The sequence below is a fragment of the Mesoplodon densirostris genome, chromosome 2, assembly GCF_025265405.1.
Source record: "Mesoplodon densirostris isolate mMesDen1 chromosome 2, mMesDen1 primary haplotype, whole genome shotgun sequence".
In the NCBI taxonomy this organism is placed as follows: Eukaryota; Metazoa; Chordata; class Mammalia; order Artiodactyla; family Ziphiidae; genus Mesoplodon; species Mesoplodon densirostris.
In genome coordinates, this window is record NC_082662.1 from 190,894,718 (window position 1) to 190,918,843 (window position 24,126).

The 24,126-nt window shown below is 46.8% G+C and overlaps 1 protein-coding gene across 1 annotated transcript in view; it reads left to right on the plus strand.

Annotated features, from left to right (window-relative positions):
- NR5A2 (nuclear receptor subfamily 5 group A member 2) overlaps positions 1 to 24,126 on the plus strand; it is a 124,033-nt gene that overhangs the window by 9,173 nt on the left and 90,734 nt on the right. The window contains 5 exon segments of the mRNA XM_060088682.1: positions 1,756 to 1,782; positions 1,785 to 1,892; positions 5,951 to 6,069; positions 7,578 to 7,719; positions 10,199 to 10,845. Coding sequence (XP_059944665.1) covers positions 1,756 to 1,782; positions 1,785 to 1,892; positions 5,951 to 6,069; positions 7,578 to 7,719; positions 10,199 to 10,845 — 1,043 coding nt within the window.

Consider the following 24,126-nt stretch of genomic DNA (forward strand, 5'->3'; position numbering starts at 1 on the left):
GACAAATCAGTTTCAGGAGGCAACAGTATCTGAATCGCCAGGCGCGGGGAGGTGATGAACGACCCATTTCATATAAGAGTGTAGATTATGCATGGCAATGACTGGAGTATTTTTCAAGTCTTCAAATACTGGACTGGCCAGTTTGACTGTGTGATCTCTATACCATTCAAGTAGAATAAATTCAGAGCCTTTGAGATTCAAATTCACCCCCTTGTGGGTGGACTCTGATCATTACCCGGTCTCACAGCAGACACTGAATATGAGGCATTTCACATGCAGTCAGGAGGCTGGAGAGAAAAAAAAATGTTTTCATCGTGTTGCGATGAGATCTGAAAACTTTGAAGATGGGGCTGGGCGGGTGGAGGAATAGCTTGCATAACAGATGGTTCTTTAAAACTTTTTTTAAAGTGCGGGGCCTCTGGGCCTCATGTGGATCGTCCCACCCAAGAGGCAGCAAAATGAAAAAGAAAGCCCAGGCTGCTCTTTGCATTCTATATGGAAACCCAGTTCACCAAAATTTAGGAAGTCTGCCGCCAAGATAATCTTGGGCTCGAGGAGGCGGGGTGGTGTTTATAAGTGAGAGAAGGAACTGGGGAAGAATGGGGAAACGGGGATAGCCGTTCAGATTCCCGGCGACACGGCTGTCCCCTCGGTGAGCAGGTGAACCGTGACTCTCCGCCACTCCCGGGGGCCCGCGGACTGAGCGCCGAGGGGAACGAGGCCGGGAGGCCCTCGAGAGCAGGCCAGCTCTTCTGTTCATTTCTGCGTTGTTTAAATGTGTTTAACTCCTCCTGCAGCCGCTCACCCGGCGCACACGGGGGGCGCCCCCTCACCCCCAACTCCCACTCGCGTCCCTCTGGCTTCCCCTCTGCGCGCGGACACCTCCGCCCGAGCTTCTCCTTGGCCGCCGCGCTCAGACAGAGGTCGCATCTCACCCGCTGTTAAGACCCGCCGCGTGCGCATCCCCGCCCCGGGCCTGGGTTGGGTAGGAGGGGGCGAGGCGGGGTGAAGAGGTTGGGGCAGGCGAGGGGACTGGAGCCTGCGCCTCGTACCTCATTGGCTGGCGCCTGGTGTCCGACCCGAGTCCGGAGCCCGCGTCCCCATTCACTGTCATCACCCCTCATCCCGTCTTGCCCCTGCCCAGCCCCACTCACCTCCCTTCTCCTCCTCTTCCTCCCCCTTCTCCTTCCCAGCCTCGCCTCCCCAGGCTGGAGAGTAGACGAAGCGACAGAGGGAGGCTGGAACTTCCTAACTCCAAGCCTGATAGCGAGCGGGAGGGAAGCAGAGACGGGGAAGGGGCGGAGAGGAGAGGAAAGGCGAGGAGGGAGAGGAGAGTGAAGGCAGAGAAAGCGCGCGCGAGAGACCCTGCGGATCCCGAGCGCTGGGCGGCGGAGGGCGGGGTGCGGGCTGCCCGAGCTGAGCCGTCCGGGAGCAGAGGCACCGCCGCTGCGGCAGCAGGTCGGCCGCCGCCTCCGCTGCGCGCCCGGAGCTCGGCCGTACGCGCGTTCGCGCCCCGGGCAGCTGCGCCCTTGCCGAGCCGGACCGGGGCGCCCGGACGCGGTCTTCGCCTGCAGCCTGCTGCCTCCTCCTCGCGGTTCGGGGGCGGCCCGGGAGCCGCGAGCCTGGACGGGGCTCAGGGGTCCTGACGGCAGCCCCGGAGGCGGCGGAGGCGCGCTCCTGCCGGCGGGCGAGGAAGCAGCCACCCGGTCGCCCCCTCCTTCCCGGCGGAGTTGAAGCTGTGCTGCCGGCGTCCAGGTGCTGGGCTTCCGGACCGGCACGGACCCCCTACCCCGCCCGCGGCCGCCTTGTCATGCTGCCCAAAGTGGAGACGGAAGCTCTGGGACTGGCTCGGTCGCATGGGGAACAGGGGCAGATGCCGGAAAACATGCAAGGTAAGGAGGCGCTCGCGGCGCTTGGCTCCCGCGGCTCTAGCGCCCCGGGCTCGCCCCGCGGGCTGCAGCCGCTCGCCCAGCGCGGGCGCTTGACTGGCCGCCGAGAGCTGGTCGCCGCGGGGCTGCGGGGCTGCGGGGCGGCGCGGGGGCGTCGGGCCCCTTCCCCAGGGGCAGGCATAAAAGTTTATGGCTCTTGAACAATGCGGGGCGGGGATTTTCCAAGCAATGCCTAATTGGCCACTTCTAATTAAGAAAAGAGAGGCTTCGAGCTCTGGCTACAAGAGCGGGGCAGCTTCAGGCTAAAGATCGTATTATTCTAAAGATCATTCTAAGGGACGGAATGTCTCGCGGGAAACCCGAGCAGGTTCCCAGTCGTTGGAATCGGCGGGAACTTGAACCAGAGCTTTTGAGCGGTGGAAGAGCACTGCCTGGGAAAGTCAACTGCAGAGAGAGATGGAGCCTCGGGGAGAGCGGGCTTAGCGGTGTTAGGACGCACGGGCACCCCACAGCCCAGGCGCACCCAGGGAGCCGGCTCGAATTTGAACAACTTCATAAAACTGCAGGCAGAACTGGAGAGAACCAGTTATTCCCAGCCCATCCTCTGGTCCGGCGCTGCGGAGTGAGTGTGGGACGGGGGCGGCGGTTGAGCCTCAAGCTCTTCTGTCTGAGACCTGGGAAACTGGAAGGCCTTTTTCATTTCCCAGCTTTTGATTGCTAACAACAACAGCAAAAAAAAAAAAAAAAAAAAAAAAAAAAAAAAGCAAATCCCGTAGGCTGTATTTTCGCCGCATTCCAAAATAAGCGACTCTAGATCTGGCCGTATTGAGCCCTTCAGAAGTTTATCGCAGTTGCTCGGGGCCGGGGAGGGAACAATGCTAGGAAAAGTCACCGGTGCCCTTCCATGCTCGCCCCTGCCAGCGCGCAGGATGTGCGGGCCGGCGGGCCTGTGATCCCGGAACGCTTCCTGCCATCCCCTTGAACGAACTTGAAAGGGCCGGGGAGGCGTTGAGAGCAGAGTTCAGGGCTGGTGCACGCGGCTGTGCGGGAGAGGCGGCGCTGGGCCCGGGGCCTGAGGTCGCCCCGCTGCTTTGAGAAGAGGGGGCGGCGGGAAGGCGTGCGTCCTGCTGGTGGGGTCGGATACCGCTCGCGGATCCTGGGGTCCCGCTCAGCCTCCAGGGAGGGCCGTGGACGTCCCCTGGGCCCGAGACCCTAGAGTCCAACTTGTAGGTTGGCTGCCGAGGGGACCCGGTTGGCGCAAAGAGGCTTTCCCTCTGACACCTGGGATTCCGCGAAGGGGGGCGCGGGGGAAGCGGCGCCGGGGAGCTGCCTCCGAGACCCTCCGCCGCCAGCTACCGCGAAGGACTATCCTTTGGGCGTCCTTGGGGCCGGCGAGATTCTTCGGCCAAGGGGAAGTTTCTGCTTCTCCTTACCGCGCGCTTTTCTGGGCGACTCGGGAAAAGCAGCGGAGGGAGAAGCTGGAACAGGAAGCCGGGGAGGCAAGAATCAGGGTTTGGGGGGAGGTGGGAGGGAGATGCCATTGCAATATTTCCTTTGTAGAATTCGAGAGGGGCGTTCTCGACCCGACCTCCTGCCCCAGAGCAGAAAGCTGGCTTTCCCTGGTGCCTAGGGCTCCAGGAAGCCTCCGGCCGCTGGCTCAGCCCCGGGGTCGAAAGCGGGTGGGCAGCGCCCGGGCGAGGCTTCCTCCATCTAGGCCACGCGGCCTGCGCCGGAGGGGAGCCCCCGCGGAAGGCACCCCAGGACCAGGCTCGCTTTGGTCTCGGCCGGGAACGCACCGCCGTCCGACCCGCGGGGCGGGGGGCCGGGGGGCAGAAAGAGGACCCGCTCCCGGGTCCCGGGACAGTTCGGGGAACTTGTCCGCGCGCCTCTGAGGCCTTCGCTGTCCAAGGCCCCACCGCTCCCTCTACTTTCTCAAGACCGGGACTTATTTGCTCAGATGCACTCCATGCTCGAAACGCTAACTTGGGTTAACAGCACCTGGGCGCTTCTAAAAGGTGCCCCGGTCTCGCACCGCAGCGTCGGTCTCCCCACACGGCCTCTGCCTTTGAATTTTCCAAGACGGTCCCACCCCCAGCCCCAGTCTTTTGGGTGTCGGATCCCCGAGGCGCGCACCGGGTCCCCTGGAAACGGTTGCCTCTCCGAGCCTCTCAGAGGCGAAGTTAAAGTTTACTTTGTTGGGGAAAGGGGGAGGGAGAAGAGAACACACTTGATAAAGCACACCTTTTTCCGTCCCTAAAACGTGCCTCAAGACAATAGTCACGAGCTTTAGGAGGGATGGGGCTATTAAACTTCTGGAAGTCTCAGCCTCGGCCAAACCCCCAGGTTCCCCAAACGTGAGCGCGGCCCTCTCAGGGCACCGCCGGGAGGACTGCGCTCTGCGTCTCTTTATTTCTGTTTCTCGGAGCCCACACGTCTGCCTCGGCTGGAACATCTCTTCCCAGGACACCCACCCCCCACCCGCCCAAACTCTGGCTAACTCACCCAGGTTTATGCCCCAGCCCAGGGCTCTGAGTCCCTGGGAGAGAGCCGGCCCCACTCTGCCGGTCGCGGCTCAGCCGAGAAGCGCTGCAAGGACCCTCACCCCGACGGCCCTTTCCGGAGGCCCCCAGAATCCGTAAAGAAAATAGAACTTTATTTTAAAGAGAAAAAAAAAATCAGTGATCATCGGCAAGGAGAGGCCCCTATGGTGATAGAGCGGCCGAGTACTGTGGGGCTGGGCTGGGGGCTGTTTCTCCCTTTCCTATTTGGTAAACAAATCAGAGGAAGCTTCTGCCCGGCCCTCGGTTCCCCATCCACCCCCTCCCGCCCCGCCCCGCCCCCTGCAAATGCCACTGATTAACTTAAAACAAACTTGACTGGGGCGTTTGTGCGCCTGTGTGTAGCCGAAAGTTGAGCAAGGGGCGAGAGGCGAATGCGCCCGGGGTTTCACCGGAGGTGCAGGGAGGCTGCGGGCGGCGGCCGGGCTGCGCGGACCTGCCCTCGGGATCCGTCCCCTGCGGCGCGCGCTGCGAGGCTCGATCGGCGAGGACCGAGTCTCCGGGAGGGACCGGATCAGGTATTAACTGGGGTCTCCTGGCCACTGCCTCTGCTATGCAGTTTATCCATCTTGGAGCTGTGAAGACGCCTTCGCGGTGCTGCGTCGGAAGGAAGGCCGGTTACCCGATCCCTGCAGGGAGCCGCTCAGAGCCGCGGCCTGATTTCTGTTTAACAGGGCGAACTCGAGGTGTTTATATTTTGCGGTGATGATCGGAAACATGTGAGGTTCATTAAACGACTTCAGTACTTTGCGACGAAACCAAACCCTCGTGTGTATCTTTTCCCTTCCTTCTTTTTCTTCTTCTTCTTCTTCTTTTTTTATGGGGTCCGGGCGTCCTGCCTTTTGCCTTTTTATTTTTACAGGAGATTTTTGAAAAGTGTGGAGGGGAAAGCCCTATCAATACGTAACTGAATGTTTGGATTAATCTAACAGATCTGAACGCTGGGAGCCGCAGGCTGTCGTTAAATTGGGGCTGCTGAGAAGGTTTCTGGGGGCGTCCGTTCCCCTGCCAAGTGTTTGCATATTGGTGTTGCTTTCCCCAAACACCCTTATAGTTCGGTGGACTTTGAGCAAACTCATTCCAGTGGGAGGATAATGCCGTGTGCTCCTTTCTCTCCCTTAGGCAAAGGTGACACTTTGGAACTTAACCTCAAGGAGGTTTAAAAGAAATTCGAAGTTGTTACTCTATGCAATTCGTGTTTCTATTCTGATCTGTTGCTTTGCAGAGTCAGGGGCGCTAGTGTTCAACAGTGGTCAGCTTAAGAATTTTTAACGCAAGAAATTAGAATTATTTTTAAATTAAAAGAATTTAAAGCGCATGCCAAAAGATGTTTTACTTCCACTGTATGAAAATAGCTCTCTGCGGTACATCTGGGTAAAACATTTTTATTTTCTATTTTACCTGGTGATGTTTGCCCACCAGTCACCAAAATGGTTTTTATTGCAGGATTAAAACCTACCTAGTAAATTAATTGGATATGTGCGTGCATTTCTCTTGTTTCAGTGTCTCAGTTTAAAATGGTGAATTACTCCTATGATGAAGATCTCGAGGAACTCTGTCCTGTTTGTGGAGATAAAGTGTCTGGGTACCATTATGGGCTCCTCACCTGTGAAAGCTGCAAGGTTTGCCTTCTACGTTGCTACCTGAGAAATATAGTGCTCAAAACCAAAATAAACCATTGGATTACTTCTTAAAGCTAAATACAGGCTGTCAATTAAAAATGATAGAGGGAATGAGTGAGTCTTAGTGAGATGATTCTTAGAAATATGTGTCCAATTTAACTCAAAAGGCAAAGAGATTTATGCTGTTTAGAAAACTTTGCCAGTCTCATGGCTTGAAAATAGTTTATGGTAGGAAGGTGATAGAGCTGTAGAAAGACTTCTATTTCTAACGGTCCAAAGTATTGATTTTGCTTGACTTATATATATTTAAAGCATCGTTGTTCTTGAGAGCGAACATGACAAAGTATTTCCCGAATACATTTTAACTTCAGAGTATTCTGTGCTACACGTCCAAACATTTTTTACCCACAGACATAAAGGTCTAAATTCCCAACTGCATGATTTCATCCTGATTTATTCCAAAAATAATTTTTAAGATTTTTTTGAAATCTATATCATAAAGAATTAGAAACCAGATCTTAAGTTTATAATAAGTAGTTTTCATAAATATATTATATGACCTATTTAAATGCAAGAAATTTTAATATGTAAGATGTACTGTATTATTACTTACAATGTCAACTATACATTAAGGATTTATCTCAGACCTTTTTCATATATTCCCAGTAAACTTGATACCCCCTATTTTTCAACATTTTTAAAAGTAGAAAACTCAGTACAATTACTTAAACCACTGCCAAGAAAATCCCTTCTTTCCTTATAACAAAGTAAGATGGTTTCACTTTGTGGCTAGTAGGACAAACGGAATATACCATCCAAGCTGTTATTATGTTACAAAGCTACAGATTTTATTTTTGATTAATTCTTGTGGGTGAAATATAAGGAAGGCTTACACTCTGCTAAAATTCAGCTCTTTGCTATATATGCTTTTTTCCCTCAATGAGTTTCACCTTTTTCTTTACACAGTTCTCCAACTTGAATGTATTCCAATGGAATTATGAACATTTTCCCATTTTATTCTTTAAATCCTTTTGCTTTTAACTATCTAGTGCTGACATTTGTAAAAAATCTGAGGTGTTTTGCTATTCCATTTTTCCATTGCTATTTTACAGTAGTTTGCCACTGAAATTGTATCAGACTACTTGAAAACAATGCCGCTCTCTCTATAAGTGCCTTATCTGGAATATGAAGGTTAATAGGAAAACAGATTTTCTTCAAAAAATTACTGGTTAATATGCATGTATTTTTCCCTGAGTGTTGAGATAAGATGGTGTGTAGCTAAAGCTCCCCAAGATTTGATGCGATTCTTGAAATATAACTCTGATGTCAGAAAAATCTCTACCATAGCCTGGTTTTGGAGGGTTGATCTTGTTAAAATGTAAAACAAACCACAGAACCACATAAGGGCTCAAACGGTGCAATGAAAAGATTTGGTGATTTCCTTAAAATGAAACAATGGAAGAGACGGGTGTTAGCTTGATAATATGTCTCAATATTTTCTCTTATAGGGCTTTTTTAAGCGAACAGTCCAAAATAATAAAAGGTACACGTGTATAGAAAACCAGAACTGCCAAATTGACAAGACACAGAGAAAGCGCTGTCCTTACTGTCGATTTCAAAAATGTCTGAGTGTTGGAATGAAACTAGAAGGTAAGTTTTTTCTAAAGACCACTGCCTGTTAAAACTCTCCAAGGACATTGGATTTAAAACAACATTGTACTTATAACATGGTAACAGTATTTTCCTAGTCTTTTAACACTATTGACAATAAGATCTTTTGATGTTTTGCCAGCAGAATAGTCCAAGTCTCATTTAAATGCTGGTGAAATTTACTCGGACAAAAATTCTAATACCAGAGTTTCGCCTTCTCACCTCTTTCCTTAGTTTGAGGAGCAGATGCATTTCATAGGTTAGATGAAAGGTCATGTTAGATGAAAGCAAGACTAACATGATTCAGTTGAAAACAGGTAAAAATAATTTGCCAAAATATTTTTTTAAATCCTTTAAGTTTTCAAATCAGGATGCCCTAGTAAAAAAGTTTGATTTTAATCTTTTTAAATAGGTATGCTTGTCATAATTGTTACTATTAGTTTCATGATTCCTGAATAAGAGTTAAAGCCTTTAATTATAAAAAGATTTTCTCATGTAGAGTATCATTTTTGATTGTGTGGGAAAACACATTTCTTTTTTTTTTAAGATGATGACTGAGTCTGCAAAATAAAAAAATTTTTTTTGAGAAGCAGGAAACATGAAAAATAATGAACCATTACATCGGTAGCATTGGTTTGACAAAAACAAGAGAATGGTTCCTCAAAAGCCACATTAAACTTTATGTTGAAAAAGTAGAACCTGCACTTACGATGTACAGATTGGCAGGAAGTAACGTTTAATATGTGACTTCTGTAAATCATTTGTAATTCATGGACTTATGGTGTGTTGCTGTTTTTCAGCCTCTGACCTACTGACTTTCCAGAGATTAAATATATTGTAAATAAAGTAATAAGAAGTGATACAGATCCCTGAGGTGTGCCAGATACAGGAGTGCATTTTATTTGATCAGTGAGGCACAGACTAGTCGTGTTTGGGGCTTTTCTGTTGTGTGGCACTCAGACTTGATGACAATACTCAAAAAATTTCAGATAAGTCTGCTGAATTGCTAATAGGTTCCTTCCCAATAGAAGTAGCCACTTGGGTTATCAGGAGGACTGTTAAGTCAGTGTTGCTTTTAAGACGAGATTGAGAAAAGAAGTAACTGATTTTGTTAATTTCTTCATTACCAATCCCTGTATTATTTTCCAAGTGGCAAAACAATGTGGTAGATGCTTACTTACTATAGTAGAGACTCAGAAGATAAAATGTTAAAAATTAAATGTTGTGATTGCATATGATGTCATTTGATTCCTTTTTTTTAACAAAGGGAAAAGGTTACATTTCTTTACCTTAAAAAGTGTGCTTTCTTAACAGTAAGTCACTTGCAATGCATGCTCATGCTTTGTTCACAGTGATATGAAACAATTAAATATTCAATAAATTATCATCCAGATGAAAAACTCTTTATTATTTTGTGCAGTGCTCTGGATACCTAGCATTCACAATAAATTTTTAATGCTATACTAATCCTAAGATAAAAAGCTCAAAAACTTAACCTCCAGCAATTTCAATATGTCACAAGCTGTCAGAGGTTGCTGGGTCCTATCTAATTGCCACTGGCCACCATGAGCTAGGAGAGTCCTGCTAAGTAAATTACTAGACGTGGCCCCAGACGCCACATAGCATCGTGACGGTGGACCGTTTTGACAGCTTCTGAAATGAATTTGCTTTAATTATGTCCAGTTCTGCTTAAATGGAAAACAATAACCAGTGGCTACCTGATGTGTGCAAGTCCAGGTGAGGATGATTTTCCAAGAAGAGCATGTACCTAACACTTTTGCAGCAAATTAACCAAAAGACTTTGAGAGAGGAAGATGTTCAAAGGAAAAATAGTCGCAATTTAATCCAGAAATGGCTCCTTTGATTTTTTTTTTTCCCTTTTAGCAGTTTGGGTTTCCATAAAGAGAATCACAGCATCACTGGCATGATAGGACCTGATCCTCTTCTTTAGCAACATGAAGCATCTCCTGTGTGTAGCAAAAATTAGGAAATCTCTGCAGTCGCCAAAGGGTTAATATGTCCCTACGTATCCGAAATTTTTTTTTTCTTTTTTTTTTGCGGTACGCGGGCCTCTCACCACTGTGGCCTCCCGTTGCGGAGCACAGGCTCTGGACGCGCAGGCTCAGCGACCATGGCTCACGGGCCCAGCCGCTCCACGGCATGTGGGATCCTCCCGGACCGGGGCGTGAACCCGTGTCCCCTGCATCGACAGGCGGACTCTCAACCACTGCGCCACCAGGGAAGCCCCCGGAAATATTTTTTTTGATGACAAACACACGTGGAGGAAAGAATTCATAAATAAAGAGGACATGGCTTTTTTTTTTTTAAGCTTCGTGGGCTGTTGTAGTGAAAACAACCACACACAGACCACTTCCGGTCCATTTTCAGCCTTTCTAACTATCTGGAGATCTGGAGAATGCTAATAATTTACATCTTATTTTTACCCTTACTTTCTTTTTTTCTTCCCCCATCCCAACAGCGGTAAGGGCGGACCGAATGCGTGGTGGTAGGAATAAGTTTGGGCCCATGTACAAGAGGGACAGGGCCCTGAAGCAGCAGAAAAAAGCCCTCATCCGAGCCAATGGACTTAAGCTAGAAGCCATGTCTCAGGTGATCCAAGCCATGCCCTCGGAGCTGAGCATCTCCTCTGCGATTCAGAACATCCATTCTGTCTCCAAAGGCCTACCTCTGAACCATGCTGCCTTGCCTCCTACAGACTATGACCGGAGTCCCTTTGTAACGTCCCCCATCAGCATGACAATGCCACCTCCTGGCAGCCTGCAAGGGTACCAGACCTACAGCCACTTTCCCAACCGGGCCATCAAGTCTGAGTACCCAGACCCCTACACCAGCTCCCCGGAGTCCATCATGGGCTACTCCTACATGGACAGTTACCAGACCAGCTCCCCCGCCAGCATGCCCCACCTGATCCTGGAACTGCTGAAGTGTGAGCCCGATGAGCCCCAGGTCCAGGCCAAGATCATGGCCTATTTGCAGCAGGAGCAGGCGAACCGCAGCAAACACGAGAGGCTGAGTACATTCGGGCTCATGTGCAAGATGGCAGATCAGACCCTCTTCTCCATCGTGGAGTGGGCCCGGAGTAGCGTCTTCTTCAGGGAGCTCAAGGTACGTGCCAACCCTCGGAGCTTAGACCTCCCCTTCCGGGAGACCCGGCTGTGTCCCTGCTTAATAGGGTCTTGGTGTGGAAAACACGTTCTCCTTACTTTTCTTCTTTGTAAAATGATGTTTTCGACCTTGACTTCAGAACTATTTGCAACTTAACTTTACGGGGCTTTTCTTCTCTGTAGCTCTTCATCTGGGGGCATGGCATTTCATGTCAAATAGGGGAAAGTTGGTTGGTTTTTTTTTTTCTGAGTTGGAGAATGTCTTTACTTACTCCCTTTAACCTCAGATGGTTTATGGCTAAAAAACTGAAGCCAGTGTGAAACAGAACCTAGTAAACTTTTAAAAAATTACCAAGTAAAAAGCTCTATTATAATGGTGCCAATTTAGAAGGAAAAAAGGCCAACATTTAGTTGTGTTGAGACGCTAAAGAATGCAAGTGGTACCACTGGTTAGTAGTTAGCAAGTAGGTATTTACTACCTGTTTACCTTGACATTAGGTTGGTAGAGCCTTTGTTTTCGGAGCAGATTCCAATAGGATGTTTACCGCTGTTGGCTGGGGAATGGGCCCATGGCAAGTGCTAGCCTGCTTGGCTGGGCTTTGCTACTCATAATCCATGTCTGTCGTTGATTTTAATGGATTGGTACATTGTAAACACAGGCCTTGTTTGTCTAAGGATCTCTGTTTAACTACATAATTATTTTATTTCCTGAAACTGAAGACCGAATTAATATGGGAAAGTTATAGGGAAGTTTGGGATCTGAGAGTAGCTACCAGACTGTATTTGGTGGTCAGTGATTTCGTTCTCTGTTGAAAACAAAACTGAATCCTGGGTTTGATTTCTAGTCTGTCTGTCACAAAATCAATTTCTTCCTGTTCCTGTGGCTGCTTCAGACACCTAGGACTTTGGGAGGAGATTTAAAACCTCTGAGAGGACAGTACGAAGCAGACTTTTAAGTTAAAGGTTTCTGTTTAAAGTCGTGTGTGCGCGGATGGTCTGGGGAATGTGGAAGCCACGTGCAAATGGAAAACAGCGCTTTCCATGGCCGTCTTGACCTGGCACTGTGATCTGCAACAAAAAAATTATCTGAATGGATGCGAGTAAGTTACTAGGCTACCCCCAGCCTGCTGTTAGGATGCTGACTGGTCCAGCCCTACTCTCTAGGCCTCTATCCCGTGCATACAGACGGCTGATGGTGGGGATCACTTGGGGGTCAAGCAGAATGCACCGTTAGCTGTCAGGCCAGACCCTCTGAGTGTGGAGCCACCCTGGGATAGTCAGGGCGTTGTTTATCATTAAAAACAAAACCAAACAAAAGTTTCCCGGTGCTCTTAGGTTCACGACTTTGCCCCTTGAGAGAACAGGTAAGAAATTGGAAAATGATAATTTTACATACAGCCGAAATGTTGGAAATGTACAAGTGAGGAAAGCACAGCCTTCCAAGTCAGAGGAAACCAGTTTGCATTAGATCTTTGCTACTTAGTAACTGTCTTTGTGGGCAGGTCCTCAATCTCTGAGCCTTAGTTTTCTTGTAGGTAAAGTTGTAGGTGTGGTGTTTGGGGGGTGATGGAGGGTATGGAAGGAATAGCAATATGTATATTGAGGTTTTTAGAGGAATAAATGAGACCATATGGGCAAAGCATCTAGTCCTGGGAACCCGGCCTATATTATATACTCAATAAATCAGTGCTATTTTAAAATTCCTCTTATTGTTTTATGACAAGTGTGTGGAGGCTTTACGTATTATTCTTATATTCAGGAAAAAGGCATGCACTTGTACTCTGAGTTTGACATTGGAAAACAATATTACCACATGTGTGGCAGAAAGTAAAATTGTATAATAGTCATTAACTACTGCCAGTTGAGGACCTCAAATTTGTCAGGCAGTTAGTTGGTGTAAGATGGATGCAAAGTGGAATGAGACAAAATATTTGCTCTCAAAGATTTTATAAGACAATTTCATAAATATCTATTCAAAAAAAAGATTGTTGAAGTTTGTTTCACAAAAGCATGGGAAAAGAAATCATGTGTATTAATTACATGTGAAAAAAGAAAGGAAGGTTATAAGGTGAATATAGAGCCCCCCAGGTAGGACTTTAAGAGTGCTAGGAAAAAACTCTCTCCAAATTGCTCTTTTCTTTTCCCTGTAATTAAATTGTATGAGATTCCTTTCCAGGACATGAGAGTTCATATTTGGCTAAAATGTAAACACTTTTGAGAACGGGACATATTAAAGCAATATCAGTCATTTCTACTGTTCTTTAAGGCATTTATCAGTCTTTCATGAGAATATGCTTTAAAGAGGTAAAGGGAACAGATACAAACCCTGGGGGTGACACCTGTAAGGGATGGGAGGTGCCCCCAGGAGAAAAAGACAAACTGGACCCACTTCACCATTTGCCTTGGGCTTACATTGATTCTGTTTAAGTATTTTCCAGAGAAAGAGAAGTAGAATTTCAGAATAACTTAGGGGTCATTTAAATATGGAGTTGTGAGGTGACCATTTGCTTCAGAAGAATTCCTTTTCCTTTGTTTATAAATTTACTTTGTGGAAACCAGACCAAGGCGTTTGAAGCCAGCATGGAGACGTGCGTTGCCGTGTATTTCTCCAGGGCAGAGGGTTTCAAACTTCTGAACTAAGACCTGCAGCAAGAAATATATTCTACCCTGAAACCTGGTGTACCAAACACATCGCACGCACACACACACACACACACACGTGCGCGCACACACACACACACAATGCACACATGCATACAGCTGAGCCAGAGTTCCACTAGACAGTACATGATTTTGTCCATGCCATGCACTCTGATATTTTCTATTCTGTTCTGCTTTAGTCTAATTTATTTCATGCTTTTTAAAAATTTCTGGTCATGACCCACTAAATTGATTTCACGACCCACTAATGAGGCATGACCCGCAGTCCAAGAAACACTGCTCCTGGAAAGGTGTCATGGACCTTCTGCTGGGCGTTGTCTACCTGCCACCACTAAGAACGGCTCCTGGACAAGGCCTCTCCCTCCCGGCCTGGCCTCCAAGACATCCCTGAAAACTGCAGCCTGGTCCCTGCCTACCTTCCTGGAAAACTTGTGATTTTTTTTTTTAACTTGTGATTTTAAAATATCGTTTGGGAAGATGAATACTCCCTTTTACACATTTGTCTTTTTCTTGTTAACTTCACTGCAAATTACCCATCAAGCGATATACTTATAGGGCAGATCAGATTGCTTATACCTCTACAACCCCAAGATGAAAAGGCACATATTTGCACCCGGAGGGTAATAGGATAATAAGGCAATTTTGCAAATGACCCCTTGCACACTCTCCCAGGACAAGTTACACTCTCTCCGTGGATAAGAAGAGTGAATACAGATTCCATTTGTTTACTATTTAAGGGATCAGAAGGGCCAGAGGAAATTTGGTGGGTTGTTTTGTTTTTCTACATAGTTACAAGGTGCAAGAAGAGATATTCTGGTTCCCATTCAAAATATCGGAACAGGAAAGAGGAAAGTATAACTCCCAAACATGTATCTTGAGACATAGCACGTGAACAGCAAAAAAGAAAAAAAAAATACAATATACTCATAGAAAGCGTGCAATTTCAGAGCTGGATGATGAGTAGGGTAAAAGAGATAGAGGATACATGTCAGTGAGCTGTTTCGTTTTTCTCTATATCTGTAAGGAAGGAACAATCCTGATCTCCATCCAAAATCATGGCATGGAAAAGATGAAATTAACACCCTGAAACTAGTAGGTTTCCAAACAGCACTTGTGCATCCAATGATACTCCTTGCCTAGAAACCACAGATTTTTCCAGATCTGGGTGTCGTTTGATTCTACCCCCGCCATTTACATACGAAGAAGCTGAGGCAGGGGGCCTGTGGCTTGTACCAGATTATACAGCTACTGAAAGGCAGAACTGGGACTGGTAGATTCAGCTTCCAAGAAGCTGTGCTTCTCCGCAGCCCTGCCCCCCACCCCCCGATGCACACACACAAAGAAGCCGAGTAACCTTTGACTCCAAAAATACACGCCTTTGCCAGTGAAGCTAAAGCAAATCTCCACGTTATCAGAAGTCCATCACTACCACCCAATTACTAAATCACGAATAATCAGGGAGATAGATTTTCTCTGAGCCCAGACGACCCCCTGGGAGTGAGTGAGTCACTTTAGAAAGCTACTATAATTCTCGCAGGCGACTGGGGCATCATTCAGTGAAGTGCATCTACCAGCCGGCACTTCTGAGCCCTGGAGGAGTGTCCAAAGCTCTCCGAGTGCCTTTCCCTCTGCTCACAGCCCTCTCTTGGGGAGAATCAGGTGCGGCAACCACGTGCAGTTCTGCTCTGCAGGAAAATGGCTAAAGGAAGTTATGTCCTGGGTCCTACTTGATGCTGGGTGTAACAGCATGGGCTCCTTTTTATGTATGTTAGCAAAAATAAGAAGGAAGAGAATTTAGGATTGTAACCAGTTGATAGATGAGCCACAAATTACTGAAGTATGACGATATTTTTGGGGTAGTATCGTACATTCACTATACCTTCAAATCCTTTTTTCTTTTTTTTGGCTGCATTGGGTCTTCATTGCTGCACGCGGGCTTTCTCTAGTTGAGGCGAGCGGGAGCCGCTCTTCGTTGCGGTGCGCGGGCTTCTCATTGCGATGGCTTCTCTTGTTGCGGAGCACGGGCTCTAGGTGCGCGGGCTTCAGTAGTTGTGGCACGCGGGCTCAGTCGTTGTGGCTCGCGGGGTCTAGAGCGCAGCCTCAGTAGTTGTGGCGCACGGGCTTAGTTGCTCCACGGCATGTGGGATCTTCCAGGACCAGGGATCGAACCCGTGTCCCCTGCATCGGCAGGCAGATTCTTAACCACTGCGTCACCAGGGAAGTCCCTCCCTTCAAATCTTTAAACCCCATCTGTCTTACAGTGGCCTATACTCTTGACTTTTCCTTGTGTTTTCGGAAATCAAGAGCGAATTCCAGAATCCCCCCTCCCCCTCCCGCCCTGCCCTATCATAGAAAGCACTGTCTTTGTGAGTCAAGAAGATTGTGCTTTTTTCTTTCCGTTATTTTTCTCCCATCTGTGTCTTGAATATCTCACAAACACAAGAGCAGTGAGAAAAAAATTCCCACTTTGTTGAACAACTAATGAATCTGGAGGATCTATTTGATCTTCTAATGAGACCAGATGTCTTCAGAGGATTCTGGGAATGGGTATAGAAGAACTTCCCCTCCGTGAATGATTCTGATACATGGAGGAATAAAAAAAAAAAAATTCTAAATTAATCCTGAGTGAAACACATAACTAGTGTTCCTGTGGAAAATAGGGCTCAGAGGCTCAGGGAGTTTGTGCCAAAGGAATTCAGCCGTGCCGAAGCCAGTTTTCTCGAAAGTGAGGAGACTGGGGGTGGGAGCAAGCCTTTTCTCTCTGCTCTGGTGCAGAAGCTTTTTGAGCAGAGTTTTATTTATTTATTTTTAACACCCTAGATCACTTTTCCCAAGCCTTAGTTCACTTTCCCAACCAATATAGGTCTGCGGTTTGAGATTTCGTTGGATTTGCCCCAATTTTTTTTTTATTGGAGTACAGTTGCTTTACAATGTTGTGTTAGTTTCTGCTGTGCAACGAAGTGAATCAGCTCTATGTAAACCTATATCCCTTCCCTCTTGGACCTCGCCCCCTCCCCCCGTCCCACCCATGTAGGTCATCACAGAGCACTGAGCTGAGCTCCCTGTGCTATACAGCAGGTTCCCACTAGCTATCTGTTTTACACATGGTAGTGTATTTATGTCAATCCTAATCTCCCAATTTGTCCCACCCTCCCCTTCCCCCACTGTGTCCACATGTCCCTTCTCTACACCTGCATCTCTATTCCTGCCTGCAAATAGGTTCATCTGTACCATTTTTCTAGATTCCACATATATGTGTTAATATACAATATTTGTTTATCTCTTTTTGACTTACTTCACTCTGACGACAGACTCTAGGTCCATCCACCTCACTACAAATGACCCAATTTCATTCCTTTTTATGGATTTGCCCCAATTTTAAGCCATGTTTAATGGACTTGCTTAACCCTCCTTTTCTGTGTGTGTGTGTGTTGGGGGCAGTGTGTGCATCATGTTTTCCCACATTCACCCGCCGTCCTGCTCCCCTTTGACTCCCCCTGAGCTTTGGGATTCAGGGTCACATACCCAGAATTATAGTCTGTCACTTCACTTACCTGTGTTTTCATTTCTTTGGATGCAAAGTAGTTCCTCCTGGAAGCAAATGATGAGCATTGAAGTGATTTCCCATCAAGAGGGGAGAAGTGTTTCTATCTGAAGGCAAATTAAAATATCTATGACCATTCAACCTACTCATCAAAAAGAGATCAGAAGAAAAGAAACCGACCCTTCTAGGTTTACAAGGAAATGAGAAAACTGGCTTTTCTTCCACCGGGGCTGGGAAGTTTTCTTCTGCCTTTGAATTTGGAGGGAACATTGGAATCTGCAGGTCTGATTCCATGACTCGGGGCTCTTCAGGCATCAGACGTCTGCTTCTGTGATTCCCTCCAGGCAGACCTGGCACAGAAGCCTCTGGGCTGGTTGATGGTGCTGAGAATGTATATGATTCTAGCCTTCCTTGCTTGGACAGGCATGGGTCTTACTGCACCCACATCGGTTACTGATTGAGAAATCCATTCTTTAGACTTTAAAGTCTTCTTGGTCACTGTCCCATCAATACCTGTTTGTGCTATAGGTGTTGTTCTTTGGTGGAAATGGCCCCCTGACTGCGGAGATGTGGCTTCTCCACTTTCTGTGTTCCTTTTTAAAGTATTACATTTGCTTTATTTAGAGAGGATGCATCTGCAAACTGCAGACTCGGTTTAGACTCTGACTTCTAGAAGCTTGGTTTCAGTGTAGCCAGGCGCTAGTCGTTTCCATGCTAGTCGTTTCCTCCCTGGGAAGCCAGGAGATTTGGTCGAAGCAATGATGATGGCTTCATACCGGGTTTGCTTGTTCACACACCCGATACACTTTCTGTTCCTGTTAATCTATTTTTTTTTAAAATTTTTGACTGTGTTGGGTCTTCGTTGCTGTGTGCGGGCTTTCTCTAGTTGCGGCGAGCAGGGGCTACTCTTCGTTGCGGTGCGCGGGCTTCTCATTGTGGTGTCTTCTCTTGTTGCAGAACACGGGCTCTAGGTGCGCGGGCTTCAGTAGTTGTGGCTCGCAGGCTCTAGAGCTCAGGCTCAGTAGCTGTAGCGCACGGGCTTAGTTGCTCCGCTGCATGTGGGATCTTCCCAGACCAGGGCTTGAACCTGTGTCCCCTGCATTGGCAGGCGGACTCTTAACCACTGCGCCACCAGGGAAGCCCCCTGTTAATCTATTTGTTATCTACCAGCATCGTGGGGAGCATGGGAATAGCCAGCCATACCCAAGGAACCCGTGTTTAACTGGCTGAGCCATTGTCAGGCGTCTGAAATGAACAATGAGGGTAGGAAGAGAATGGTCATCTTCCTTGCTCTGCTCAAGGTCAGGTAGTGAAGGGAAGAGAGGCCCCTTTTACTGGGTGCTCACTCTTTGCCTGCTCTAGGACTGGGTGCCTCAGGCCCTTTTCTGGTCCGCTCCTTAGGGCAGCTCCGGGAAATGAGGACAGGACAAGGTCTCCTTTGGTCTTGGAGAGGGAGAGGGAAAGCCCTGGACCACTGTGGTCACATAACGTGGTCCTTTCAGAGGACACGTCCATCCCTCCCTTATGGGTCCAAAGAGACACGGAGTTAATTGATTAATAAAAGTTTGTTAACTAGGTTTTTATTTTTTAATGTTTTAAAATTTATTGTATTCAAGTATAGTTGATTTACAATGTGTTAATTTCTGCTGTACAGCAAAGTGACTCAGTTATATATATTCACTTTCATACCCTTTTCCATTATGGTTTATCACAGGATATTGACTATAGTTCCCTGTGCTCTACAGTAGGACCTTGTTGTTTATCCATTCTATATATAATAGTTTACATCTGCTAATCCCAAACTCCAAATCCACCCTTCCCCCAAACCCCCTCCCCCTTGGCAACCACAAGTCTGTCCTCTCTGTCTGTGAGTCTGTTTCTGTTTCATAGATAAGTTCATTTGTGTCATATTTTAGATTCCACAGATAAGTGATATCATATGGCGTTTGTCTTTCTCTGTCTGATTTACTCCACTTAGTATGATTATCTCTAGGTCCATCCATGTTGCTGCAAATGGTATTATTTCATTCTTTTTTATGGCTGAGTAGTATTCCACCATATATATACACACATATTTATATATATATGTGTATATATATATATCACACACATACACATACATACACACCACGTCTTCTTTATCCCCTTATCTGTCGATGGACATTTAGGTTGTTTCCATGTCTCAGCTATTGTAAATATTGCTGCTATGAACACTGGGGTGTGTGCATCCTTTTGAATTAGAGTTTTGTTTGAATATATGCCCGGGAGTGGGATTGCAGGAAACTCTATTTTTAGTTTTTAAGGAACCTCCATACTGTTCTCCATAGTGACTGTATCAGTTGACATTCCCACCAACAGTGCAGGAGGGTTCCCTTTTCTCCACACCCTCTCCAGCATTTATCATTGTAGGCTTTTTAGTGTTGGCCATTCTGACTGGTGTTAGGTGTTACCTCATTGTACTTTTGCTAACTTGGTTTTTAAACAACCAAGTTTTTTAGTCAAATAATCTGTTAGTACCAGCAAAATTAACCGAGGCGCTTGAATCAGTTGGGGGATGGGTGGGGATCAGGAATGAGAAAGATGGAGGAAGAAACAAAGACATGGGAAAAAAACACCTCAGCAGGTAACCTGCCCCCGAGGCATGGGGGTCCATTAATAGGCGAGGGTTTATGGAAGACTCAAGGTTAACAGAAAATACTTCCATTTTTCCTCGACTGCAGAGTTTGGATAATAGGTGAGAATAATACCCGCCATTTATTGAGTTTTTACTGTGAGTCAGACAGTTGTTAAGTGCTTTACCAGTACTGTATCTCACTTAATACTAATTCATCCCTGGGCAGTGGGCATGTTTGCTCCCAGTGTTCAGAGTAACCTACCAAGACCTAAAGATTTTCACCGATTTGCCCCAAGTCCCATGGCTAATAAGTGATAACAATGTCCTCGAAGCAAAAAATGTATATGGCGGTCTTTTGTAAACTATGCCCATCTCAATACCGCTTTACAATAGGTCTTAAAGGACCTCTTTGACTCTTAAACTACAGAGAGCAGTTTCTTAAATTGGCCCAAGAACATGTAAATTCTTTCTTTCTTTTTTTAATTGGAGGGCGACCTTGTAGGGCTGGAATCCGGAACCGTTTGCATCGGAGAAGATGAGGAGTTTGCCGTTGGTGGCAGACTCTGGAGCTTCTAAACCTTCATCCGTAAAAGGGGCTGTAACTGGGGGGGTGGGGGGCACAGAACCAGGCCATCGGGTGCAGCAGGGGTGCGGTCTTCTCGACTTGGGAACACTGGGCAGGCTGTCCCCGCCGCCCCACCGCCAACGCCCAGCACCGCTTCCTACCGCATGATCAGTAGAGGCAGGAGCATCAGTCTGTCTGCTTAGAAGCAGGTACACACTTGTTTGCTGAGAACAACTAGGGTCCCTGCTCACTCCAAGACCTGCGTCTGCCCAGCATGGCACACAAACTGCTCACAGATCTTACAGAAAGTCCGAGACGTTCATTCCTCAGTGTCGGGAGGGAGGGCTCCCTGAGTCCCTGAGCCCCAGGACCCTGTCTGCCCACGGTGTCTGCTGTTATACAGAGTCAGGTAATGGGTGACAAAGCCGAAGACATGACTCGTGTGTGACGCTCCTTAACACAATTTGAAGGACTTTGCCCTCTGAACCTGTGAGGTAAAATACGTCTTCCTATTTTCCAGGGTAAGTGAGGGATGACTATATTCCTACTTATTCTTTTTTTTTTTTTTTTTTTTGCGGTATGCGGGCCTCTCACTGTTGTGGCCTCCCCCGTTGCGGAGCACAGGCTCCGGACGCGCAGGCTCAGCGGCCATGGCTCACGGGCCCAGCCGCTCCGCGGCATATGGGATCCTCCCAGACCGGGGCACGAACCCGTATCCCCTGCATCGGCAGGCGGACTCTCAACCACTTGCGCCACCAGGGAGGCCCTTCCTACTTATTCTTCGACAACTTGGGAAGTCGATCATACAAATCTCTGAGGGCTCCACATCCGTTTGCAGAATGGCTGCATGGAAATTGGGCATTTGTGCTATTGTTCACGTTAAAGACATTAATGTCTAACCCAAGAATACCACCCACAGTCGAGAACAGAGATGTACACGGCATCACCTCTGCCAGCAGCTGGGTCTTTCTTAAATGTCTGATGCTTAAAACCTAATTCTCTCTGCACTTCTGCTTTTTCCGTGCACCAGGCGAAGCTCAGGCCACCTGTGCATGGGTCCCCAGCCAGCTTCTCTGGAGACACTCGGACCTTCTGTATCATTTTCCTGATTTTCTCCACTTTCCTTCACCTCCATCTCTCCTTTTCAATCTGCCCAGACTCCCTTTCTCTTTTCTCACTCACATGGCTTTTCCTCCTTCCCTCGGGATGCCTCAGCTTCCTAGAGGCACCTGCAGGCATTGCTTTGTATAGGATCATGATCCCTGGGACCCCTGTCCTCGGCTGCATCTGCGTTTTTCCCTGCAGGTGGAATGTGGTGGACCAGGAGGGCACCCAAACCCCGTAGGTCTGAGGATGGATGGAGAAGCATGAGAAACAGTTCAGTACATAGACCCTAGGAGTGGGCTGCATTCAAGAACAGTAGATGGAATGTCTATGTGGCCCTGTCTCTGGGTGAGGGGACCCCATGCAGCGGGGTTTTCTGTTGGGGATAGCAGGTCACCTTCAAGGGCAAAGGCAAAGGAGACTGAGCAGGGGAATGTGTGGATCCCTGTAACGCCCGTGCAAAGACAGATTAGAAATTCTCCTTGTTTCTCAGCAGCGGTGCATGGCAAGGCCCTGCTACCTATGTACGTTGTGTAGCGACATCTCCACACAGTCCCACAAATGGCTACCAATGCGTCCCTCCCTTTTAACTTCCTCCCTGGAAATCATTTTCAAATGCCATATTTCCGACCTCCCAGGACCAAGTCTGTGAGTTCTTCACATACAGCGTCCTCTGAAGGAACAGCCAAACACTTGAAGGAGAAATTGTACAAATCTGAAGTGCACAGGACCGCTGGGCCCTGCCGCTGTTCATTTCTCTCCAGAAACTAAAAGAACACCACGTTAGCTTGAATATGTAGAAGCGTCACCAGGATTACACAACATTTGGGATTAACTTTACAACCAACCTTGATCCAACTTCTAATTCTGTAAGAATGCTTTTCCTTTACATGACAAATGGACTAATTAGCCAATAGGTCTAAAGTCTGTCTTTTATTGCACAATAAGAGTGTTGCAAAGGCAGAAGGTAACCCCAGATGGGTGCCTCTTGTCTTTCATTTGGGGAGCGCGGAGATAACTGGCCTTTCATCCAATGGCTCACAGTGTTGATTTTTAAAGTCTACAGCGGGACCACCTCTGGTGAATTGACTATCACATTTCTAAATACTCTGTTTATAGAATACTTTACCTGTGAGAGCAAGATAATTATTTCATTTAAATTAAAAACATATTTTTAGGGGGGGATGGAACACAGAAGGTACCAGATCCGTGTTGAATGGATACACCCAAGATGTGGAGGAGGACGGGTTGGGAGGGATGCGGGTAAAGGCAGCAGAGATAACATTCTGTCTTCACTTTCAAGCGACGTTAAATTGCTAATTGGTAATCGGAAAATTCTCAGGATTTCAATGGCTTCTTAAGCAGTGTTCCTGATGTCATTGATACAGACACACTCACATTCATTTGGTAAAAAATAATTCCACTCACATATAGGTTTTGGGTCCCACGTGGATAGGTTTTGGGTCCCACGTGGTTCCTCCAGGCAGATCTTGTGTGCATATATATCACAGAGTTTTGAGTACATATCCTGTTTTCAGATGTGTTCCCTGACATGTTGGCTCATTCTAAGACCTGTTTTATTTTGACCACTGTATCTTGCCTCGTCTGAAATCACCACAAATCCTTCTTTACCACACACATCCCAGCACCACGGTTGTGCTTTTTGGATCTGAAGTCGTGATGGATAAGAGGCTTGGCTTATTGCCTAATTAAAAAAAAAAAAAGAAAAAAAAACTACTAAATATTACACTTCCCCTTGTAAAATAATGATATAGATTAGTGTTTGTGCAGAAGTGTTGGCAACAGAATTCTTCAAAAGTTTTCCTTTGGGTGATGAAAGCTGTTATATTATTTTGACTAGCTAATCAAATGTAATTGGGGAGCTTGAAGTGCCTTAGATTTTCCTTGTACAGTTATCAAAGCGGGAAATGTAACTCGTGGAGCTGATGAAAGGCATCTCTCACGGTATTCTTTCAATTATAAACCTTACAGAGGGAAGAAAGAACAGTCCTGTTGCTAAAAACTCAGGGTTTGAAATGCCCCTTCATGTTAATTGCTGTATTAACTAGTTAACACATTATTATACATTTTAATTGATTCTTGCTCCAGTTTTGGAGAAGAAAAAATTCTGGATCTCTGTGGCAAGTAAATTAAGGAGGGAAGATGCTTGGGCACCATAGTATTACTGTTTATATTAGGTTTAAATCATGCCAGATATCTGCAGTACAAACAGTAGCCCTCACTTTTGTGGGGTCTAACTTGCTTTAAAAGCATTAATAGTTTGCACTCGTGTATTGGGATTTGTGGTTATGAATGTTTTCAAAGGAGTTTTATTTGACCATTGAGAATTCCTTTTATGGTTTTATCAATGACATGTCACAATCTTGAAAACATAACTTCATTCCAGTCATGTAGTTGGATGGGTCCAGCTGAGGGTTGGCTTTTGAAAAGAATCAAAACATATTACACCTGCATTTCATTCACCAGGACGTAGCGTTTTTCTTTAGGGTTGAATCCCACTCTCAAGCTACCTGTAAAACATTTCTGGCATAAATGATGAGTTGTGACCTAGGATTAGGACAGATTTCAGCTTTTATTCATTTATGAATTCACTTGTTCACCCCCTCATTCATCAAACCTGTAATGAGTTCCTACTGTGTGTCGGTCCCCTTGCTACATTACAGTAGACGAGACAAGTGGGCCTGGCCGGACATAAGTTACATCCTCCTGGGCACTTTTCTCAATTAAAGTAAATGCAGCACCAAACACCACAGCCAACCCTGACTCTGAAAGC